At 58.5% G+C, this 19,259-nt stretch overlaps 1 protein-coding gene across 3 annotated transcripts in view; it reads right to left on the bottom strand.

The window, feature by feature from the left end:
* Window positions 1–12,290, bottom strand: part of GALNT9 (polypeptide N-acetylgalactosaminyltransferase 9) — a 106,532-nt gene extending 94,242 nt beyond the window's left edge. For all 3 annotated transcript variants that reach the window (XR_006531766.2, XR_001401311.3, XM_014861101.3), the window contains exon 1: window positions 10,818–12,290. Coding sequence is in view for 1 of the 3 variants with exons in the window: in XM_014861101.3 (XP_014716587.2) it covers window positions 10,818–11,058 (241 nt within the window). In the remaining 2 variants the exon portion in view is untranslated. The remainder of the gene's footprint in view (window positions 1–10,817) is intronic.
* Between the last annotated feature and the right edge of the window lie 6,969 nt (window positions 12,291–19,259).

Below are 19,259 nucleotides of genomic sequence, written 5' to 3'. Positions count from 1 at the left end.
GAGAGAGTGAAGGACAAGCTGACTTCAGCCCGGAGGGCGCAGTGGGCCAGGACTCCCCCGGAGACGTGACAAAGGACCAAATGAGTAACCAGGGCTTGGCCCCTGGGTGGAACCCTGTGGGGTGACTGACGGCACCGTGTTGTCCCGGGGGACACAGTTGTGTCTGACTTTTGGGTAGGTTTTGAACAAAGCACTTTATAGCCTTCAGGGGAATACTCTGAAGGTGGACGTATTCTTGGAGATTCAAGTTTAATACCGTGAAAAAAAATTGTTTGTGTTTATGTGAAAAAGAGTTGGGTTTTCATTTCTGGCTCTTCATCTACACAGATGTCCCAGTCGGAAGTCATGCGGCCCCTGTGGCGTCCCAGCCTACTGGTCGCCAAATGCCGAGGTGCCCACCGCACGTAACAAGACCCCCGCATGTCCAGAAGAAGCCGGGATGGCGCCACCTCTGGAGCATCACTCAGGGCGGACGCCAGGCCGAGGGGTCACTGCCATGGTCTCCACTGAGACTCCGGAGCCAACGCTGGACCCTCCCTCAGGGCCCTCACGGTGGGGGAGGCGGGGCGGCGGGGGGTCACGGGGAGGACCTGGCCTCAATGTCTCAAGGGGCGTCACCCTCCACAGGGTCCAAGAGACGCCAGCAGGCCTGGGAGAAGGCATTTATCACAAAACTCTAGATGTGCGTTGCGTTCTCGGACCGCACGGCCTGCGAGAACCAATATTTCTGCAGACTCCGTTATCTTCTTGTGAGCAGCACAATCGCAATGCACACCAGCGTTAGAGTTAGGAACTTGTCATATACACACATCTAAAACAGACAAGATCCTGGCAAGCCAGGTTTGAGATTTTTTTCTGTTTTTTAATATACGTGGAAGCTCACCAACCAGCCGTGGCCTGAATCCGTCCCACCCTCCCAGAGTCCCCGTCCAGGCGAGTCAGCCCACACGGCTAGGACCAGCCCGTCCCAGCTGCCTGTCCCGCACCAGCCCTGTATCCAGCTCCGGGCAGGCTGCTCCTCCGCCCTGCAGCCAAGACCCACTTCCGACCAGAGCAGGGAACCCGAGGAGGGAGGAGGGCCGCTCGGGGCCGCTCGGGGCCGCTGGCCGGGGGTGAGGACTCATCGCAGGCCTGGCGCCTCGTGGAGCTCATTATTTCTCTGGCACCCTGCCAGGGCCTGGGACTGCATTTTAAGGAACGATTGTACTTGGCTTACTTCCTTAAAAATAAAGCGCCAACAGCAGAGGCTTCTGAACAGGCCTCTCTGGGCGGGACCTGAGGGGCCAGGCCAGGCGAGAGTGTGCAGGATGCGAACCTGACCCAGGGGGAGAGGCGGGGCGGGGCACGCAGGGAGGCGGCCCAGAGGCCAATGCCTGCTGCCTCCTTTCACGGCCTGGAGGCAGGGCCACTAGGAGCTACTGACCCCTCGTCCCCTAGTCTTTTGGGTCCAGCCCCCAGTACCTGGACCTCAGGCCTCCAGGGAAACACATTTGACATCCAATCAGTGCAAGAACACGCATATGGCATTCGCACGTGCTTGAACTCTTGCAAGGACAGCTAGCTTGGAGATCACGAGGGAGCCTGGAAGTGCAGGCGCCTGGTGCCCAGACCTCCGCGGGCGGGTCCCAGGGTTAGACTGTCACCCATCCCCACACTGTTCGAGCACTAGCTACGTGGAGCTTCCAGCCTACAGCGGTCACCGTGCGGCCTGCCCACTTCCGACCAGCTGGCAGGCTCGATCCTGCTGGGCATCCACACTCTCCTACGCAGCCGTGGGGGCGGACCCACAGCCTCTCCCCAGCCCCGCTCTACCCAGCTCCAGCCTGAGCGCAGCTCGAGGGGCTTCTGGCCTCTAACAGGTCTGCGAGCAGCAGGCCTCGCTCACCTGCCACATAGTCTCATCCACACATGTCGCCGGAACAGCGGGAGCCTCTCCCTGGGGGAGGGAGGGCAGAAACAGAGCCTGAGTCTCTGCTGGCGCCCCAGACCCAGCAATTCACCCCGTGACCTGCTGTGCGACACGCTGTCTATTGCTGGGCCGGGCAGTTTAGTTTCTTGGCCCGTTCTTTACTTGTTAGCTTTTCCTTCAAGCCTCTATCCTGATAGGCACACGTGCCCGCATGTGCCAGCATCACACACTCACCGAATGTCACCTGGCGAGCCTCCCAGCTGAGCAGCGTGAGAGGACACATGTCCAGTCTGGGCCTCAGCGTCTACTTCCTCGATTTCTATGGAACCTGTCTCTGCCCCGTTCTCAGTGTCCTGTGGTTTAGATGAGGCTGACTCTGCTCCAGCACCCGGGGTCAAATAAAGCTGATGCTCCCAAGCGTGGGGAGACGGGAAGGGGCGGTCTGGCTCCCAGATGTGCCGTGGGCCGGCCCCATCTGATCTCCCCTTCATCCCTCCTGCGGCCCCGCAGACCACTCCATTCACATTACTCAGCAGTTTCCTTAAATTGACTCACTTTTTAAATTAAAGGAATTTGCTTTTTAAATATATGATACATCGCAACCAAGAAAGGGAGGCCTGTACCCTTTGTCCAAAATATCAATCAACAGAGGATGAAAACAGCGTGTGGTTATTAAAGCCTCTGGATGCGTCGCAGCCTGGGGACGGCTCAGTCACGTTGTAAAGGGAGACGGCAGTTTAGGGCACGTGGGAGGCACGCCGGCCTCAAGTCGGGACTGTCTTCTCGGTGCGATCAAAAGGCCAACGGAGGACGGACAAGGGACAGGTCCTGGAGTGGCCCCCAACAGCCGGCAGGACCTGCACTTTGTCCATTGTGCCGGAACGGTGACGACCCCCCACTCAGGTTGACTCCTTTCACCCATCAAGGCTGCTCTGAGGTTGGTGCTCCCACCATCCCCGCTACACAGATGAGGAAACTGAGGCTCAGAGACAGTGAGTGACTTTCCTGAGCCGGTGGACTGTCAAGCTCTCAACGGAAGGCAGGGGTCTCCCCGGGTGATTTGCCCCCAGGCACACTAGGTCATGTCTGGACGTTTCTCGTGCCACGGCGTGGGGACTTCTGGCATCTAGAGGGTGGAGGCCCCAGATGCTGCTCCACATCTTATCAACATCCTGCAATGCACGTGGCGGGAATGATCTGGCACAGACGTCAACTTCAGTCTTCTGAGAATCCCCAACTGAGGGTCCACGTCAGATCACAGGTGGGGTCACAGGCAGAGTGCACACAGGGTCATCCCTCAGGATGCTGGGGACATCATGGGGTCCTGGCTCAGCAGCAGTGCTGTGCTCTAGGATCTCACTGGTCCCGCAGACCCAAGTGGAATCATGGATGTGCTTTAAACCCAGCCGGCTGGACAAGAGGCAGGTGGTTCCAGGTGCTCCTGGGATCAGAGCATCCACGCTGTCGCTCCCCCACCCACGAGTGCACCCCAGTCCCTCCAGGGCCCCTGAAGCTGAGGGAAGCGAGTGGCCCTGCCTGCCTCCCCAACGTCACCTCGCACGCCCTCCTCCACCGCCCTCTCCACTCACAGCCAGCCTCTCGGGTCCCACGTGGGGCCTTTGCACCCCTGTGCTCTCCCTGGACGCCCTTCCCAGGTCCCCTCACAGCTGCTCCTTCTCGTCCTTCCCATCTCGGTCATCAGAGAGGAGCTCCCTCCCGACCACCTCCAGTCAGTGTCCCGGGGCCCCGGGACAAGCACCAACCACAGTGGCCCAAACAACATCCCTTGTACTCGCGGGGTCTGCGGCTGGAGTCTGAGCGCTGTGTCAGGGCGGCTCTCCCTCCCGAGGCTGCAGGAAGGGCCCCTCCTCCCTCGTCCAGCTCCTGGCGATGCCGGCTCATTGGAGACCCTTGGCTTGTAGGTGCACCCCCATCTCTGCCCATCTTCACGTGGCTTCTCTGCCGTCTGTGTCTCCCTTCTTACAAGGACGCTGTTGTCCTCATAGGTCGTTGGATTTAGGCCCACACGGCTCCAGGATGACTTCTTCTCCATCAGGTGCAACTGCAAAGACCCTATTTCCAAGTAAGGTCACATCCTGAGGTTCCAGGAGGACGGGAATTTGGGGGGATGCTACTCAACCCGGTAGGGCACCTACAGTCTTACCTCCTTCACCCCCATCGCTCTCCACCACTCTGTCTTTCATCGAGTTTATCTCTGCCTGAAATTGCCTTATTTGTGCTACTCGTCCATCACCTGACTTCTCCCCAGGGACGTCAGCCCAGAGAGGCAGGGACCGCTGTCTCCTTCATCCTGTGTCCTGATTCCACATCAGGACCATGGCAGGTGCCCACTAAACGTGTGGATAAGTGGGACTTCACCTTCACTCAAGGAGAGGAGACCTTCAGTGTCAGGAGTCGGGCCTGAAGAGCGAGTTCCTGCGCATGGAGGCCCTGGCCTCACGGGTGGGGGAGACGGGTGTTTGCTACAGGAGACAGCCTCCCCTCCTCTCTCCCGACTCGTGTCGCCTCCCCTTTACAATGTGTCCTCTCCTGTTCCCAGATGTTGCAGGACGTCCCGGGGAAGTGGACCAGGGTTTGTGTGGCCTGCGGTGGCCTGTGGGTGTGAGCCGCCCGCCCTGCGCTCCTCCTGGAGGACGGGCTGGTCCTACTTCTGTGCTGAGAGATAATGCAGCTCCTGAGAACCTTCTTGACAGCCCAGCAAATGAGTTTCTCCTTCCTGTGAATGGCAACTGTGGGGGGTGGAGGGCCGTCAGATGCACAGGACACCGGTGGTCACCATGCTGGGTGGCTGGGAAGCCTACCCCAATCTCTGCCCTCCTGGGGGAGCTCCTGGAGGGGAAGCTGGAGTCACAACTCAGTCTCTGGGCCACCTCGCCTCTCTCTCCATCAGCACCCACTACCTTTCCTTCCAGGTATCTGTGCTTTTCCAGAGCAGAGCGGAGAAGGGACGGAGCTGATCGCAAGACTCAGAGCCCATCCTGGGCTGTCTCCAGTGGGGCGTTGGGTACAGAGAGGTATAGACACTTAATTTGTTGAGCTTCCAGCCGATGAAGGATAAACTGTCCTTTCAGGAAACAGAGCCGAGCTCTTGAAATATGCAGATTGCTGAGCTGAACTGTAAATGTGATCACTTAGCCCTTTCACCCGAGTCGGGATCATGGCCGCATGAATTATTCCTAGAAGCGTGGCGGCCGGCCTGCAGATGTGAGTCTCAGATGCAGCCCGCCCGTGAGGTCCACGCCCCCCAGGCAATCAAGGGAAGGGAGTGGATCGCAGGGCGAAGCTTGGTAGCGTCTCATCTTCCCCAACGCAAAGGTCCAGGTCTGCACACGCTCACCTCCGTGTTGGGAAGTGGCCTCAGCTGTTCTGGCTCCTCGGTGCACCCCATGGAGGAGGAACACAGGCAAAGAAGAGGGAGCAACCAGAACCGAAGGCTCTGAATCCTCTGCGAGCGCACACATAGCGCGGGGCGGGCGGGAAGGCAGCCCCTGCACACAGCCTGCTGCCCTGCGGGGCGTCGGGTGGGGAGGGAGCATGAACTATTTTTCCACTTTTCGCAGTAAATCAGCCTCAGTGGGGGTGCTGTGAAACAGACGCAGGGGCGAAAGGCCAGCCGATCAATGACCCGGGGGAAATGGCCAACCAATTAAATGCTGCGGCCATTTGGAAGCCAGACCTGCCAGGAATTGTGATTAAATCTCAAACAAACTGCGGGCATTTTCCTGGCTACGACGACTTTGACTGTTTGGATCAGGACATTGTGACTCAAGGCACATTCGGGGGTGAAGATGACCAACTCGCGCTGGTAGGGCCCCTGGAACCAGCAGGAGCTGGTGCTGGAGCGAGACTCACAGAGGTGTAGGGAATGCTTCCCGGCGGCCCGCGTGCCCTAACAAGGGGCCTGTTAAAGTGTTTCCAAAATGGAGCTGCTTATGCTTAAAAGAAGCTGGGAGACCCCCCTCGGGAAACCAGCACCTCCCACACACACAGGGGTTGCAGGGTTGGGTGGGCTGGGACAGGGGCCCTGTACAGTGGGGAGTGTTCCAATGGGGACAGCAGGTCCTCCCCGGCCCCGGAAACCTTCAATGCTCAGACTCCCAGCCACCCTTCCCTCAGGACACTCCTCTGCTCCCACCGTCTGTTTTCTCCTCCCTTCATCATTTACACGGTGCTGACGGGCACCCACCTTGTGCCCGGGGTACGGGCACGCCCGCTGTCCTCATGCAGCTTGTGTTCTCATGTCACGTTGGAAACCCCGAGCGAGCCCACGGCCTGCTGCCCATGGCGGGTGGGGGATCTTTGGACGGGCTCCCTCAGATTCAGCCGCTCCGCTGTGGCATCTGCCTATTGGTAAAGCCAGCACCGTGGGAAGACCGGCCACCGAGACACTCATCCTCCGTGGCCTGAGGGGCCGCACCGGCGTCATTTAATGACCAGGCGTTCACCCCCCATCCCCTTTCTCACCTCCCTGGGGCCTTTCTGTCGAGTTCAAGCAGGATTTTTATTATTAAAACTCACTGTGCTCAGGCTACTAGGAGGATTTTTGCCTTCCTGATCTGAAATCCGGGACTGCACTCCAGTGGATGCGCCCTTTGTCAACCCGACAATCCACTTCCCACTCCTCAAAGCCCTTCCTCAGTCCCCGACCGTACTGTCCCCTCAGGCCACTGCTCTGCTGCAGACCTGGGCTTCCCAAGGCCTGGGGCCAGAATCCTGGAGGAACAGCTTGAGGATAGGATTTTTGGCAGAAAATGGACACAGTGTTAAACCATTGACTCAGACATAGTCCCTTTTAAAGTCTGTCTCAATCAGCTGATTTTCTCAAGGAGAAAGCCTTGTTTCATGCTAGTATACCCCCTACACACGCCCTTTTAACAAAGGGAGACAGGCCTTGGGCTCAGAGCCTCTGGTGACAGCGAGGTCTTGCTGGAATTAAATAGCACGATTTTGTTTTCGTTGTGTCCATTTGCATAGTCACCTCCTACTTATGGGTATGGTGGAGATTTGCAATTGCCTTTTAAAATAAATTTATTTTAAGCAAAAACGATCGTTTCAAGAAAGATCCACTCATTCACTCATTCGACTAATATTTGTGGGGCGCCAACTCTGTGCAAGGAACCACCCTAGGCTCTGGGGATTAGAGCCAAGAACAAGACAGACAGACATTCCATCCTCAGATGAAAAACAGGGCAGGGGTCACACACAAATGTGGTAAAAACAGTGCCAGTCGTATGTGAGTTTCAAGAGAGCGTTGTTGTACGTGAGTTGGAGAGAGAGGGGAGTGGCGAGCACCTGTCTCCCCGAGATGGGCTGGTGGCCGTCCCAGCCCGGGGGGTCTCTGGCCGTCCCAGCCCGGGGGGTCTCTGGCCGTGGCCTGGTAGACCACAGTTGGACCTTCTGATATTCAAACTTAAACTTTTAAGAATGGCAGGAAGGCAGATCATTCCGAAGCAAGGACCACTTTCATTGCTGCCTCCACTAACTTTCTAAACAACCTCGGGCGGGTCGTGGTGTCTCGGGGCTGTCAGCTGTTCCGTGCGTAGGACGGACCCACCGCTGTGACCTCTAACTGTATCGGGCACTGGATAGCCTTGGGCTGGGGTAGGTCAAGCTAGAGGGACCTGAGGCGCGTGTGCTCTGAATTTTAGGAATTACCTCCCTCAAAAGTAGCCAACCAGCCCAAACCGAAACCTCACCCTCCCACCCGCAGCTCCATCTCAGAGTCACGGCTCCTAAGGGTCAAAAGAGCGTGCCTGAGGCAGGGAAAGAGAGGCAGCCGGTCAGGCCAGACGCTGCTCCGAGTTGGTGCCGGTCGCCCTCACCGAGTGAGGCCCTGTTAGTGGTGATTACCTGCCCCTGGTTAACACCCACAACTGGCATGCAGAGCCACATGCTTTGACCTTGCAGAGGTCAACATCAAATCCTAGAAGCAAACCCTGGAAGCTCCTGGAGCTCAGGAGGAGTCTCCCCCTTCCCACTGCCAGGGATTTGCCCGTTTTCTTGCAGAGCAGACAAGCGAACGGGGACATTTCTGTCCCTTTTCCTTCTCATGGAGCTTAGAGATACACGTCCAGCATTCGCGAGCCCTGCCGAGCCGCTGCGCACGCAGAACCACGGATGCTGCGCTCCATGTACAATTGGAACACTCAGAAGGATGATTTCTGTCTATAAACGTTTTTTCTTGCTTTGAGCACTGAGTTTAGAAGCAAACTCTCATGCACATATAAGATGGGACTGCACTGCGTTTCCTTAGAGAATATTTTCTCCTGGGTCCTGTGAATTTAACAGGTCTTTGCTGAGGTCAATAAGGCATCCCAAACAAAGGTCACTGGACCAGCCGAAGACAGGGCATGGGGAGAAATGGGAGAAGGTCCTGCTTCTGGCCTTCACTCCCTGGGGATGTCCTTCCCCTCCCACCAGCTCCCTCCAGCCTGGAGAAGAGCTCCAGGAAGCATCCAAGGCAGCGGACATACAAGTGACAAATCCACTTTGTTCTGGGTTTCTCCTCCTCCTCTAAACTCGGCTGGATTGGTGTGGGGTGGGAACTCCCAGGAATCCATTTCGAATTTCTTGGACCTGAAGCAGAGCAGACAGTGAAGGAAGCGGTGGCTCCCCTCCTTCGGGAGGTGCTTTCCTTGCTGTTGCTCAGCCTCCCTTAACACAGGGAGTCAATCTGCGCCAGCTCAGAGGGCTAAGGATGGCTCTCAAATGGCTTCTTGTGAACAAATGTCAACCCCACTCCTGGACTGTGCCCTCCTTAGGGACCAACCTCGGATGTGGGTTGGATTGGGGCTCCCTTGTCATTTCCAGGAACAAACTGTGAATGCCTCTGGGGTGAGGCACCGTGCTAGGCCCATGGCCTGAGGGAGGGTGTAACACAGCCTCGTCAGCACAGAGTGAGGGGGGAGGGAGACAGAGAGACAGACAGACAGCGAGGGAGAGAGACAGAGACACAGAGAGAGGCAGACACACAGAGACATGGAGAGATACAAACAGAAGGAGAGAGACAGAGAGAGGGAGAGGCGGGGGCAGCTGGAGGAAGGGGTGGGCAGAAGAAGGAGACAGGCAAACGGAGGAGGAGGAGGAGATTCAATGAGGAGGAAGGAGAAAAGATTTAAAAGAGCAAAAGAGAAGAGTAAGAGGGATGGGGATAGGAGGAGGAAAAGAGAGGAGGGAAGGAGGGAGAAGCCAGGACAGGAGAGAGGCTGGGGGGCTGAGGGGGGATGCCCCACTTTCCCAGAACACTTCCTCATCTCGCATCAGTGTTGGGAAAGTCGCTGGAAGGTCCTGGCTTTTCTGCCACTGGGAACCCCGGCTCCTCCTCGCCGGATGGTGAGGGGGGAACATGGCTCTCAGGGCTGAGCTGGCCGTCACGAAGTTACACAACCCGACGTGCTGCCAATGTTTTTATATAATCCTCCAGTTCTCCCCATAAAACAGACCATAATGCCCTGACAAATACACTCCAGTAAAGCTCTGCTATTACCGGGCATGCCGCCCGCCAGGAGACGAATCACACAGCGGAATGGCCGAGTGGTGGTAGAACTAAACTTTCCTCCCCTTGCGGCTTCAGCTGAATGGGGGAGATCAGAGAAGCCACAGAGCCCGTCAGGAACGCTCGGGAGGAAAACCAGGAGTCCTGGGGGTGGCAGGAGAGCACTTGGGAAGTCAGAGGATGCTCTGTTCTCCGAGCAGGTGGGCGGGCGAGGCTGCGGACGGTTCCGCACCCCATTGTTGCCAATCCTTGGGGTTTCAGCTGCTGCTGAGAGGCAGATGGGCCCCCCGAAGGAAACCCCGAGAACACCTTGCGTCAGGCAGGGCAGCACGCAGACCCAGCCCCGGCTGTGCAGCCGGCTCCAGACGCCTCCTCCCGGAGCCTGTTACTGACGCTTCCTGAGGAGTTTGCTGGGGTTGCCAGTGCAGAAACCAGAATAGCACAGAACAGAAGGGAAAAGCCCGGTAATGAGGTAAACACACAAACTTTCCCTTCCTCCTCGTCCTCGGCAGAGCGAACCGAAGAGCGGCAGTCGCTCCTTCCCTTCCGCCGCACCCCGAACTGGGAAAGACTCCTTGCACCAGCGGCTGCCATTGGCCCTGACCCTCCGTGACCCTCCATGACCCTCAGGGGTGGCCCACACCTCACACAAGGAGCCCACTACCAGCATCCAAGGACTCTGGGCTCCCAGGTGGCACAACCCAGGGTCCAACTGGGTAACTGACACCTGCCAAGCCCCGCTAGACCCTGACTCTGTCCATCCACCAGTCACGGCTCACAGCCTCGAGCTTGTTCCACATCAGCACTTCCTGAGCGAGCCCTGAGCTTCCCCAGGACTGGAGGCTGCACAGGCCCTGTGGTCACAGGGGCATCTTCCCCACCAGCGGTAAAGAGCCCCGTGTCAGCACCCTCTGAAGGGCAGCCCAACCTCGGCTCTCGCTTCAAGGAGGGAGGGGAGTGAGTCCAGGCGAGCCCTGACGCCCCCCAGCTCCTGGGAAAGCACGGCGTGCCCCCTCACTTGGACCAGGGCTCTGCCTGCCCTTGATGCATGCCATAGAACCTCTAATTTAGAAGTTCTCTCGAGTCCTCTTGGGGAATAAGTTGACATCATTTTGTGTGGGCAGGGGGTCCTCAGGTGTGACTGAATTAACCAATGGTCACCCAGGCCCACGCCCTCTGCTGACAGGAGCCCTCTCTCCTGTCTGCCTCCTATCGATGCCTCTCCAAGTAACAGGAGTTCCATCCCAGGCCCAGTGACCGACAGGCCCCTGGGATCAACGTGGGTTCCAGCAGCTGGGACACAGGGCAGTGTCCAGAGCATAGGGACAATCCTCCTCCCACCGGCCCTCTGCCCAGCCCCTTTGTCCTGAGTGGGACACTGGCTCGGCTCACCGTTCAGCTGGTTGTAGACCACCTCCTCTAGGTGGTCCAGGCGCTGCAGGATGGCTTCGCGGTCCACCAGTGCGCCCACCTTGGCCTGCCGGCTGCGCACCCGGCGGTCGGCGCTGCGCACAATCTGCACCAGCCCCTCCGAGCGGTCCTGCAGGCGGCAGTACACGGAGAAGAGGATGATGCCCACGAACACCAGGATGTTGACCGTCAGCAAAGTTTTGATCTTTCTGGCCACCGCCATGAACGCGGCTGGCAGCTGGGGGCTGCCTCACCCGCGGGGCATCCCCGTGCGCCCTGGGGCAGCAGGAGCCTCCGCCCGGCCCGCCGCTTCGGGGACCATGAGCCAGCCCGGCTCCCCGCGGGGCCACGGGGGTGCCGGTGGGGGTCTGCGGGCGGGGTCTGCGGCCGGGAGCTGTCCCTTCAGCACCACCCGCGCCCGCTCAGCGCGCCCCGCCGCCGCCCGGGGTCCCCGCGCGCAGGAGCTGCCCGGGGCCGCGGGCGCAGGGGGCAGCTGGCATCCTCCGCAGAGGGGCGCGGCCCGGTCTTAGGAGGGCGGCAGGAGCGGGCCTGGGGGCCGGGAGAGGCGAGGGAGGCGCGGGCCGGGCGGGCGCTCGGGCTGGCGTGCGGCTCCTGCCCGCCCCGCAGCCACCGCGCCGGTGCGGAGTGACGCGGCCGCCCGGCCCATCAGCATGCACGCGGGGCCTCGGCGCGCTCCCGCCCGCCCCACCGGGACCGCCCCACCCACCCCACAGCGGGGCGCAGGGTCCCGCGCTCCCGGAGCCCCGAGCCTGGCCGGCCCGGCGGGCGGGGCGGGACAGGGCCGCGCGCTCTGGGGACCCAGACCAAGGGCATCCAGGCGGGCGCGGCGGGGCGGAGCGCGCGGGCCTTCCCTCCCCTCGCCCCCTCCCCCAGATTCCCTCGGATAAACCCTGACCTCCACCCGAGAAAGCGAGATCTAGGGGAGTGCCTGGTCAGGGCGGTGCTGTCTGCGCGTCTTCTGCGGTGGGGGAGGGGTGCCTTTTCGGGTTGGAGGGGACACAGCAGGGTCAGAGCCACTTTGCTAGTCTCCCCTCTTCGCCAAGCCAAACTGAATCAGCTCCCGGCCTCCCTCCTTCCCTGTCTCTGGTCCGCGAGCTGGGAAGAGCTGAGTTCAAGGCTGGCGGACAGGCTTGAGATTCACTGGGACACAGGGGCACTGCAGGGCTGAACCCAGAAAGCCACCAGGAGCGGGGTGCCAGGTGCTCCAGGTCGTGGTCTGCAGATCTCAGGGGAGAGCAACCCCGGCTGACCCCACCCCGCCCCAGCTCTAATCCAGCCCCAAACCCGCATTTATCACAGGACGCAGCCGGGTCCAGAGAGCGGAAGACCAGAGTCCCAGGGCCTGGGAACCTGAGTGCCAGAAGGCAGCGGTTTCTGTCTGTCTGCTTCGTGCTGCATCCCCAGTGCCTGAAACAATGCCTGACACTAGGTGCTCAGTAAACATTTGTTGAATGAATAAACGATGGAACATTTATCAAGAGCTGACTTTGCACTGGGCCCTCAATATACAGAGACCAGTAAGACAAGGTCCCTTGGGCATCAGGGAGTGCTTGGCTGTATGTGTGCAAATGTGTGTGTGTGCATGTGTGATGTGTGTGCATTGTGCATTTGTGTGGTTGTGTGTCTGTGTGTCCATTTGTGAGTGTGTGGAGGCACTCTGGGGTCTTCTGGCTCCTAGTCCAGTGCTCTCTTCTCCAACACACATCTCCTGGCCTCAGGCGTCCAGCCCATGCAGCTTCTTTGTCTCTTAGCAGACGCTGGCGAGAGCTGAAAGGTCCATTTCTCCTCTTCCTCATCAAATCTTTCTTTTCTGTCTCAGGAAATTCAAAGGACCACTGGGAAGGACCCCACAAGTGGGACTTGAGGCCCACTGTCTACAGTGTTTACCAAGTAACTCACCTGTTCTAAGCGGAGCTGGGAGTTCATTTGTAACGATCACTTCCGGAGAGTCCACGGTGTGTCAAGTTTGATAAACACGGGTCTGTTTCTGATAAATAGCCGTTCCCATGTCTCTTCTGAGGAAACACTGCGTTATTCTGCTTATAAAATGCCGGGTTGTGAGCTGTTTCCCCGTTTTATGAGGAGAGCTTCTATAATAAGAATACAAACAGCTAACATCTACGCAGTGGTAAGATTTTTCCAGGCATTGTTCTAGGTCCTTTCTGGAGATTGACTGATTAACACTAACTGCAACTTCTGTTACCTCATTTTATATCTGAGGAAACTGAGGCTCACAAGGGTGGATGCCTTGCCGAAGGTCACGTCAATGGCAAAGTGTGGATCTGGGATCCAAGCCCAGACAATTCGGCTCCAGAATCAAATTTATTAACCACTGTCGCTCAAGAAAAAAACCAAGCACTTTTCATTATGTGTTTATTGAAAGTGATGTTAAAGTGGTTTTGCTGGAGAAAACATCATTTTGTTCATGTAACTGCATTTTACTGCATTCTAAAATTTAGTAGGAAATGATATATCCAAAATATGCATCAGTATTCGGCTCCATTTCATTCGGAACACAAGCACATTGACGTGGGCTCTTTGGGGGCACTCTGCCGGGAGGGGTGCGTCTGCTGGCTCAGGAGACCAGGGCTCGTTTGATTTTTAAAACACGCTGAACACGCAGCTGTGAGCTGTGCTACAGTAACACAGACGCGAGGTGGTGCCCTCGGCAGGGAGGCAAACCCTGTCTGGAGCACCCGAGTTAGGAACACACGTGTGCACACCCCGCACGCCCCCACAGCCCCTTCTCCCCTCTGACAAAGCCTGGCCTCCAGGGCTCCCTCGGCAGCCGGCCCTTGGAAGCCCCAGCACGCCTGCTGTCCAGGGCGCTGATTTGTCGGTGAAGGGAAAGCCCTCACTGGCATTGCACATGTCACCTGGGGAGGCATTGGCTGGTCCTGGGCAAGTCACTCCCTGCAAGCCTTGAGGAGGGCAGGCATTCGTGCTGCTGCAGGCCACAGGGGGAGGAAGCAGTAGAAACATGGGGGGACCCCAGTGAAGGGAAGTTTGTGTGGTTTTTTTTTTTTTTTGCTGAGAAAGATTCTCCCTGAGCTAACATCTGTGCCAATCCTCCTCTTTTTGTGTGTGAGCTGCCATAGCATAGCCACCGACAGATAAGTGGTGTAGGTCTGCACCCGGGAACCGAACCCAGGCAGCTGAAGTGGAGTGGGCTGAACTCTGTTGGGAGTTTAGCCTTGAGACTACGCTCAGATCTGAACAGAATCCGCTCTGAGCTGGGCCTCGCTCTTTCCTTGGACCACAAACTGAAGCTCAAGAGCCACTAAGTGGTCCTTTCCTGTCTCTTGGAAAGGAGGGCATTTGGGGTTCACGATTCAGCCCGGGCACACGGCATGCCATGTGTACTATCGAAATGTATCAGTCAGGACAGGCTGGGTTACGTTGTGCTTACAAACCACCCCCAAATCTCGATGGCTGGAACAATGTGGGGATACTTCTTGTCATGTCCCCTGGGGGTCACAGGGGAGTTCCGCTGACGAGGCACTTCGGGACCCAGGCTTCAGAGAGCAGCTGCCTCAGATGCTGCCAGTGGCTGTGCCAAGGGGAGCAAGGAGCTTAGGGCCTCCTGCTGGCATTAAATACCCAGCCTAGAAGTGATGTTGGCTATTTCCACTCATAGCTTTTTGGCCAGAAAAAGTCATGTGGACCACCCAGCACAGGCGGGGGTGGGAAGTGACGTTCTGTGGGCGCTCGCACAGGGAGGACTGAGCACGTCCTGGTGAGCAGTGCTCATAATGTGCACAGCAACCTCCGGAAAATCAGGATTCTATTCCAAACTCACCCCACACTCCCAAATACCAGGCTCCCCAGGGCAGCAATGCGCGATTATTGTTAAATTAGAAGTTAATTCAACGTTTTATACAAAAGAAGATTAGAGCAGCAAGAGGACTGGGCGGTGAGTTCTGGTTTGGACCAGATTCATTGATGAGGTTGGCGCTCCGGCATCTGCTTCACTTTCCTGAGCCAGATCCTCTGAGAAGTGAAACTTGAGCTTCTGAATGACGGCCGGTTTCCTCCTCCTGGAGACTCGAAGCTGGAGGTTGTGCGGGCCAAGTGCCTGCTGAGTGATTGACCTCCAAACGCTGAGCTGCAGGAGCACATCAACAGCTCCAGTTCACGCTCAGAGACAGCGTCAGGGCCTGACACCCCAGAATCCAGACTGCAACCCCGTCTTCCCCTGACTCCTGCTTAGGCCGCCGGATCTGACTTTAAGCGGCTTTAAAGAGTCGACAGAGTTGTGCAGTCTGTTTACCTGCCGCGGAGTCCACTCCTGGATGCCCACCGCGACAGCTGGCGGGCCGCAGCCCATTAACTCCGCAGATGAGCACAGCAGTCCTCAGGCGGGTGACAAGGCTGGCGGTGCGCTGAGAGCGGGGGATTCCAGACCTGCCGGCCACGCTCCACCTGCCTTCTCCAGGCGGGAGAGGGGAGTCCCAGAGAGTCAGGACACGGAGAGGTGGTGCCCAGCCGAGAGCGTGCGGGTAGGGGGTGGGGGAGGAGAGAGGGAATGTGTGTGAGCGTGATGTGAGCGTGTGTGAGAGAGAGAGCGGAAGGAGGAGGAGGAGAGAGAGAACTTGGTGAGGAGTGGCATAGAAGGGAGTAGTCATCAAAACGAATTTTTCTGCTCTTTTCTCCCCAAAGGATTCTCAAAGCTGGTGGCTTTGAGGGCTCCCTCATGGCCCAACTGCGTCATCGCGGTGCTGAAGCTGGCCCGCTTCCTGAGGTGGCGCAATGACACGGTGGTCAGTCCCCGGCAGGAACCGTCGGCAGGTTCAAACGCCTGTCCTTGCCGGTCTCTGACGTAGAACAGGTTTTTGACTTTTAATTCACTTACCAAATACTTAGAGTGCTGCCGTGTGCCGGATGCTGCTCTAAAGCCCCTACAAATGCGTTCACTTACCCTTCACAGCAGCCCTCCAAGGGGGACCGTCACCACACTCATCTGTAGACAGGAAACAGGCACAGAGAGGTTTCATAACTGCCCTAAAGCCACACAGGTAGGGGAGATGGAGCTGGATTCAACCCAGGCAGTCTGGCTCCAGAGCCCAGCTTTAACTCTGCTCTAAGCTCCCCAGTGGCCCGTGAACTACCCCTAAATGTATTTTCTTTGGCTGTACTGAGGATGCTGACTCGTCCCTCATCACAGGTGCTTGGGCAGGTGAGTCACTAATCCTTCAGGGTGGTCAGAGCACCGCCAGGCCACAGCGGTGCGTCATTAGATTCATCCAAACTGAAGTGGGGCTTGCGGGCGGGCCGGGCTCTGCTCCTCGATGTCTGGGGCCCTAACCCACAGCAGGCGGTGGAGACGACACAAAAGCCAACAGCTGGGATCGTTGGAAGGTTCTTTCACTCTCGTGTCTGTGGTTGCTGCCAGGGATTGGCCGGGCTGCCAGGACACCACCTCCGCCCCTCCGCCCACCCCCGCCCCTCCATGAGGCCTGGGCGTCCTCACAATGTAGCCACCAGTTCCAAGACCAAGCCTTCTGATAGAGCCAGCCGTATTTTCTGTTGTGACCGAGCCTCATAGTCACATAGTGTCACATAGTTCACATCTACCACCCAGATTCAGGGGAGGGACACAGCCGACACCCTGGGAGGAGGGTAAAGAATTAGCCAACGTGTTTGGGATCTCTCCACCTGGGGACCTCGTCCCTGACTGACGAAATGCCTTCTGCCCTTTCAGCCGGCGCCTCCCCGCCGTCAGAAGCAGCGGATATTCTGCTTCAAGGCTGGCTGCGTGCGGGGCCAGGGGTCTCGCTTCTGCGGGCATGGATCCTTGACTGCATTTAAGTTTTCACAACTATGTGACCCGAGCAGGTGAGTCTAGCATCATAAACCCTGGACCAGGGTCCCAGGAGGGCAGACACTGCTGCTGCTCACCCAACACCCCTCCTTGACGTCAGAGCCTCAGCTTTTTCAGAGAGCGACAGCTGCCTCTTGGCCACAAACGCCTTTTTCAGACCAAGAAGTAAATCTTGATTAGTCTGAACCAACCTGCCATAGGTCACGGATGATGCTGTGGGCTGAATGTTCGTGTCCCCCCAAAATTCTCATGCTGGAATCCTAACCCCCAAAGTGATGGTCTTAGAAGCACCTTTGGGAGGTGATTAGGTCATGAGGGTGGAGCCCATGTGAATGGGGTCAGTGCCCTTATAAAAGAGACCCCAGGGAGCCCCCTCGTCCGCTCCACCATGTGAGGACACAGCCAGAAGTCGAGAGCCTGAGCCCCGGAGAGGGTCTCACCAGAACCCCACCACGCCGGTGCCTTGGTCTCGGACTTCCAGCCTCCAGAACCATGAGAAACAAATGTCTGAGGTTTGTAAGCCCCCCAGTCTGTGGTATTTTGTTATAGCAGCTCAAACGGATTAAGGCAGAAGTTCCTATTACCCGGTCACGACTATTGGGGCCCAGGCAGAAGTCTTCAGGGTGGGGCTCATAGGAAAGCTCTTCCTCTTCGATCCAAAGGCACTGATTCCACTGGTCTAGCCAATTTTTCCCTTTGTCCCTTCCCTTTGTCCTCTCTGGAACTCAGACGTGATGCCGGGAGGAGCAGCAGCCATTTGGTGACTGTGAAGCTACAAGCACGTGGATGAAAGTCAACACGTTAAGGATGGCAGAACGAAAAATGGAGCTGGGAGAGTTCCTGAGCAGCTGCCCGGCCCTGAGCCACCCGCCTCCAGAATCTTCTGTGAGACAAATGAACTGCTGTCGCTTGAGCTTCTGTCGGCCAGGTTTCCTGCTGCTTCCTGGCTGACACACCCAGGAAGCTGCTCCACGGTGCGGGGCCAGGCTGAGCTAGGTGGTCACAGGCCACAGGCTCGGCTTCCATGGCCCCAGGCATTAGCTGTCCGGGCTTTCAGCACCCCAGCTGGAGAACACGGGCCTGCGCCTTCCTGCTCCTGCGTTCTGAGCACGGGGCTCCTGGCTGTGTCACTAGCAGATTGGTCGCCAACCCAAGACACTTAGGGCAGCATTTACCACCCAGGCCTGGCCCGAGCACTCGCTGCCTCTCTTCAGGACTCTGCGCACCAGTGGTCACCTAGGGTGCCTGGGCGGGGGCCGCAGGCAGCTCTGTGCCCTGTGGTGGGAGGGGCAGCCTGGCCCTCAGAGGCCTTGTCTGCAGCTGCAACGCCCTGTGTGGATGAGGCGCGTGGCTCAGGGTCTGCCGGGCCCAGCTGGCACCCACCCTCTGGAGAAGGGCAGCCTGGCGTCTGGGAGCATCTCCTGCCCGCCTGGCCCCACCCGGCTCAGCCCACACGTGCTCCTCTCTGACAGGCCCAGCACCGGCTTCCGCCCAATCACGGCCGAGACCCAGCTCCTTCCGAGGTCCCTGCCCATCTGGACTCCGGATCCGTGGAGCAGATGGGTCACCACAGCCTCCCTCCGCTCCCCCCCCCCACCCCGCCCGTCCCCTCTGCAGCCCGTCAGCACACACTCCCGCCTTTCAGCAGAAGGGGTCCCGAGGGGCTTGCCCGACTCGGTAACTCTCCTCGGCTCCCGCCTCCCGGGCTGCTGGCATTGAGCAGCCAGTGCTGTGAGGGAGAAGAAGGCAACTGCAGGGTTTGTCGATCCCGGGGTGTAAATGCTCCCCACTCGGGTGGATTCAAGCCGACAACGCGGCGTCACTGAGCGCGGCGTCACTGAGCGTGGCCTTGGGAAAACGTGCACAGTTGGGCTTGGGCTCTGCTGTGACGGCTCCGGCCCGGCCCCCCTCCCCCGGCAGCACCGCCGCCTGGGCCCTCTCCCTTCTCGGGGACATGTCCTCCTGCTCCAGCAGCACCACCCTTCCCTGGGCTCCTCCTGCCCCTCTGGCGGCTCCTCGGTCTCCTTGGGGGGCTGGTCTTCCACCCCCATGTGCTGGCGCCTCGGCCCCGTTCTCAGCTCTTTCCCTCAACATGCTCCGCACGGCCGTGTCCACACCCACTTCAGCTTCTGTCCAATGTTCTGAGTTGACAGCTCTTCCTTCACTTCAGGCTGTGGAAACAAGAGCAGGGCAGCAGAGACGTCAGGAGGCGGAGGATGGTCAGCACACACCTCCCCCCGCCCCCCGCCGTGTCCTGTCCCCGTGAATCCCCGGCCCAGTCGCCACCCACCGTCGTCCCATCTTCCGCCTCTGTGATTCTTTATTTCCCACCCACGCCACCACACACGACCACCACCGCGGCCCGGGTCTTCACCCGCTTCACATGAGTCTCCCTGTCACCAGCCCCTCTTGCCGCCCGTCGCCCGCATGGCGTGCGAGTCCCTTCCAGGGCACAGCGCTGAGGGGTGCGCTTCCTGCTCCCCCGCCTCCAGGACAAAGGCCTTTGTGCATCTCTCCACCGGCGTCACCCCTCGAGCTCCACAAAGCCTGTCACAGCCTCTCCATGAGGGGAGCCGTGCCGT

Source organism: Equus asinus, chromosome 8 (assembly GCF_041296235.1).
Source record: "Equus asinus isolate D_3611 breed Donkey chromosome 8, EquAss-T2T_v2, whole genome shotgun sequence".
Classification (NCBI taxonomy): Eukaryota; Metazoa; Chordata; class Mammalia; order Perissodactyla; family Equidae; genus Equus; species Equus asinus.
Note: the sequence above shows the minus strand (reverse complement) of the source record. Positions and strands in the feature narration are given on the sequence as shown.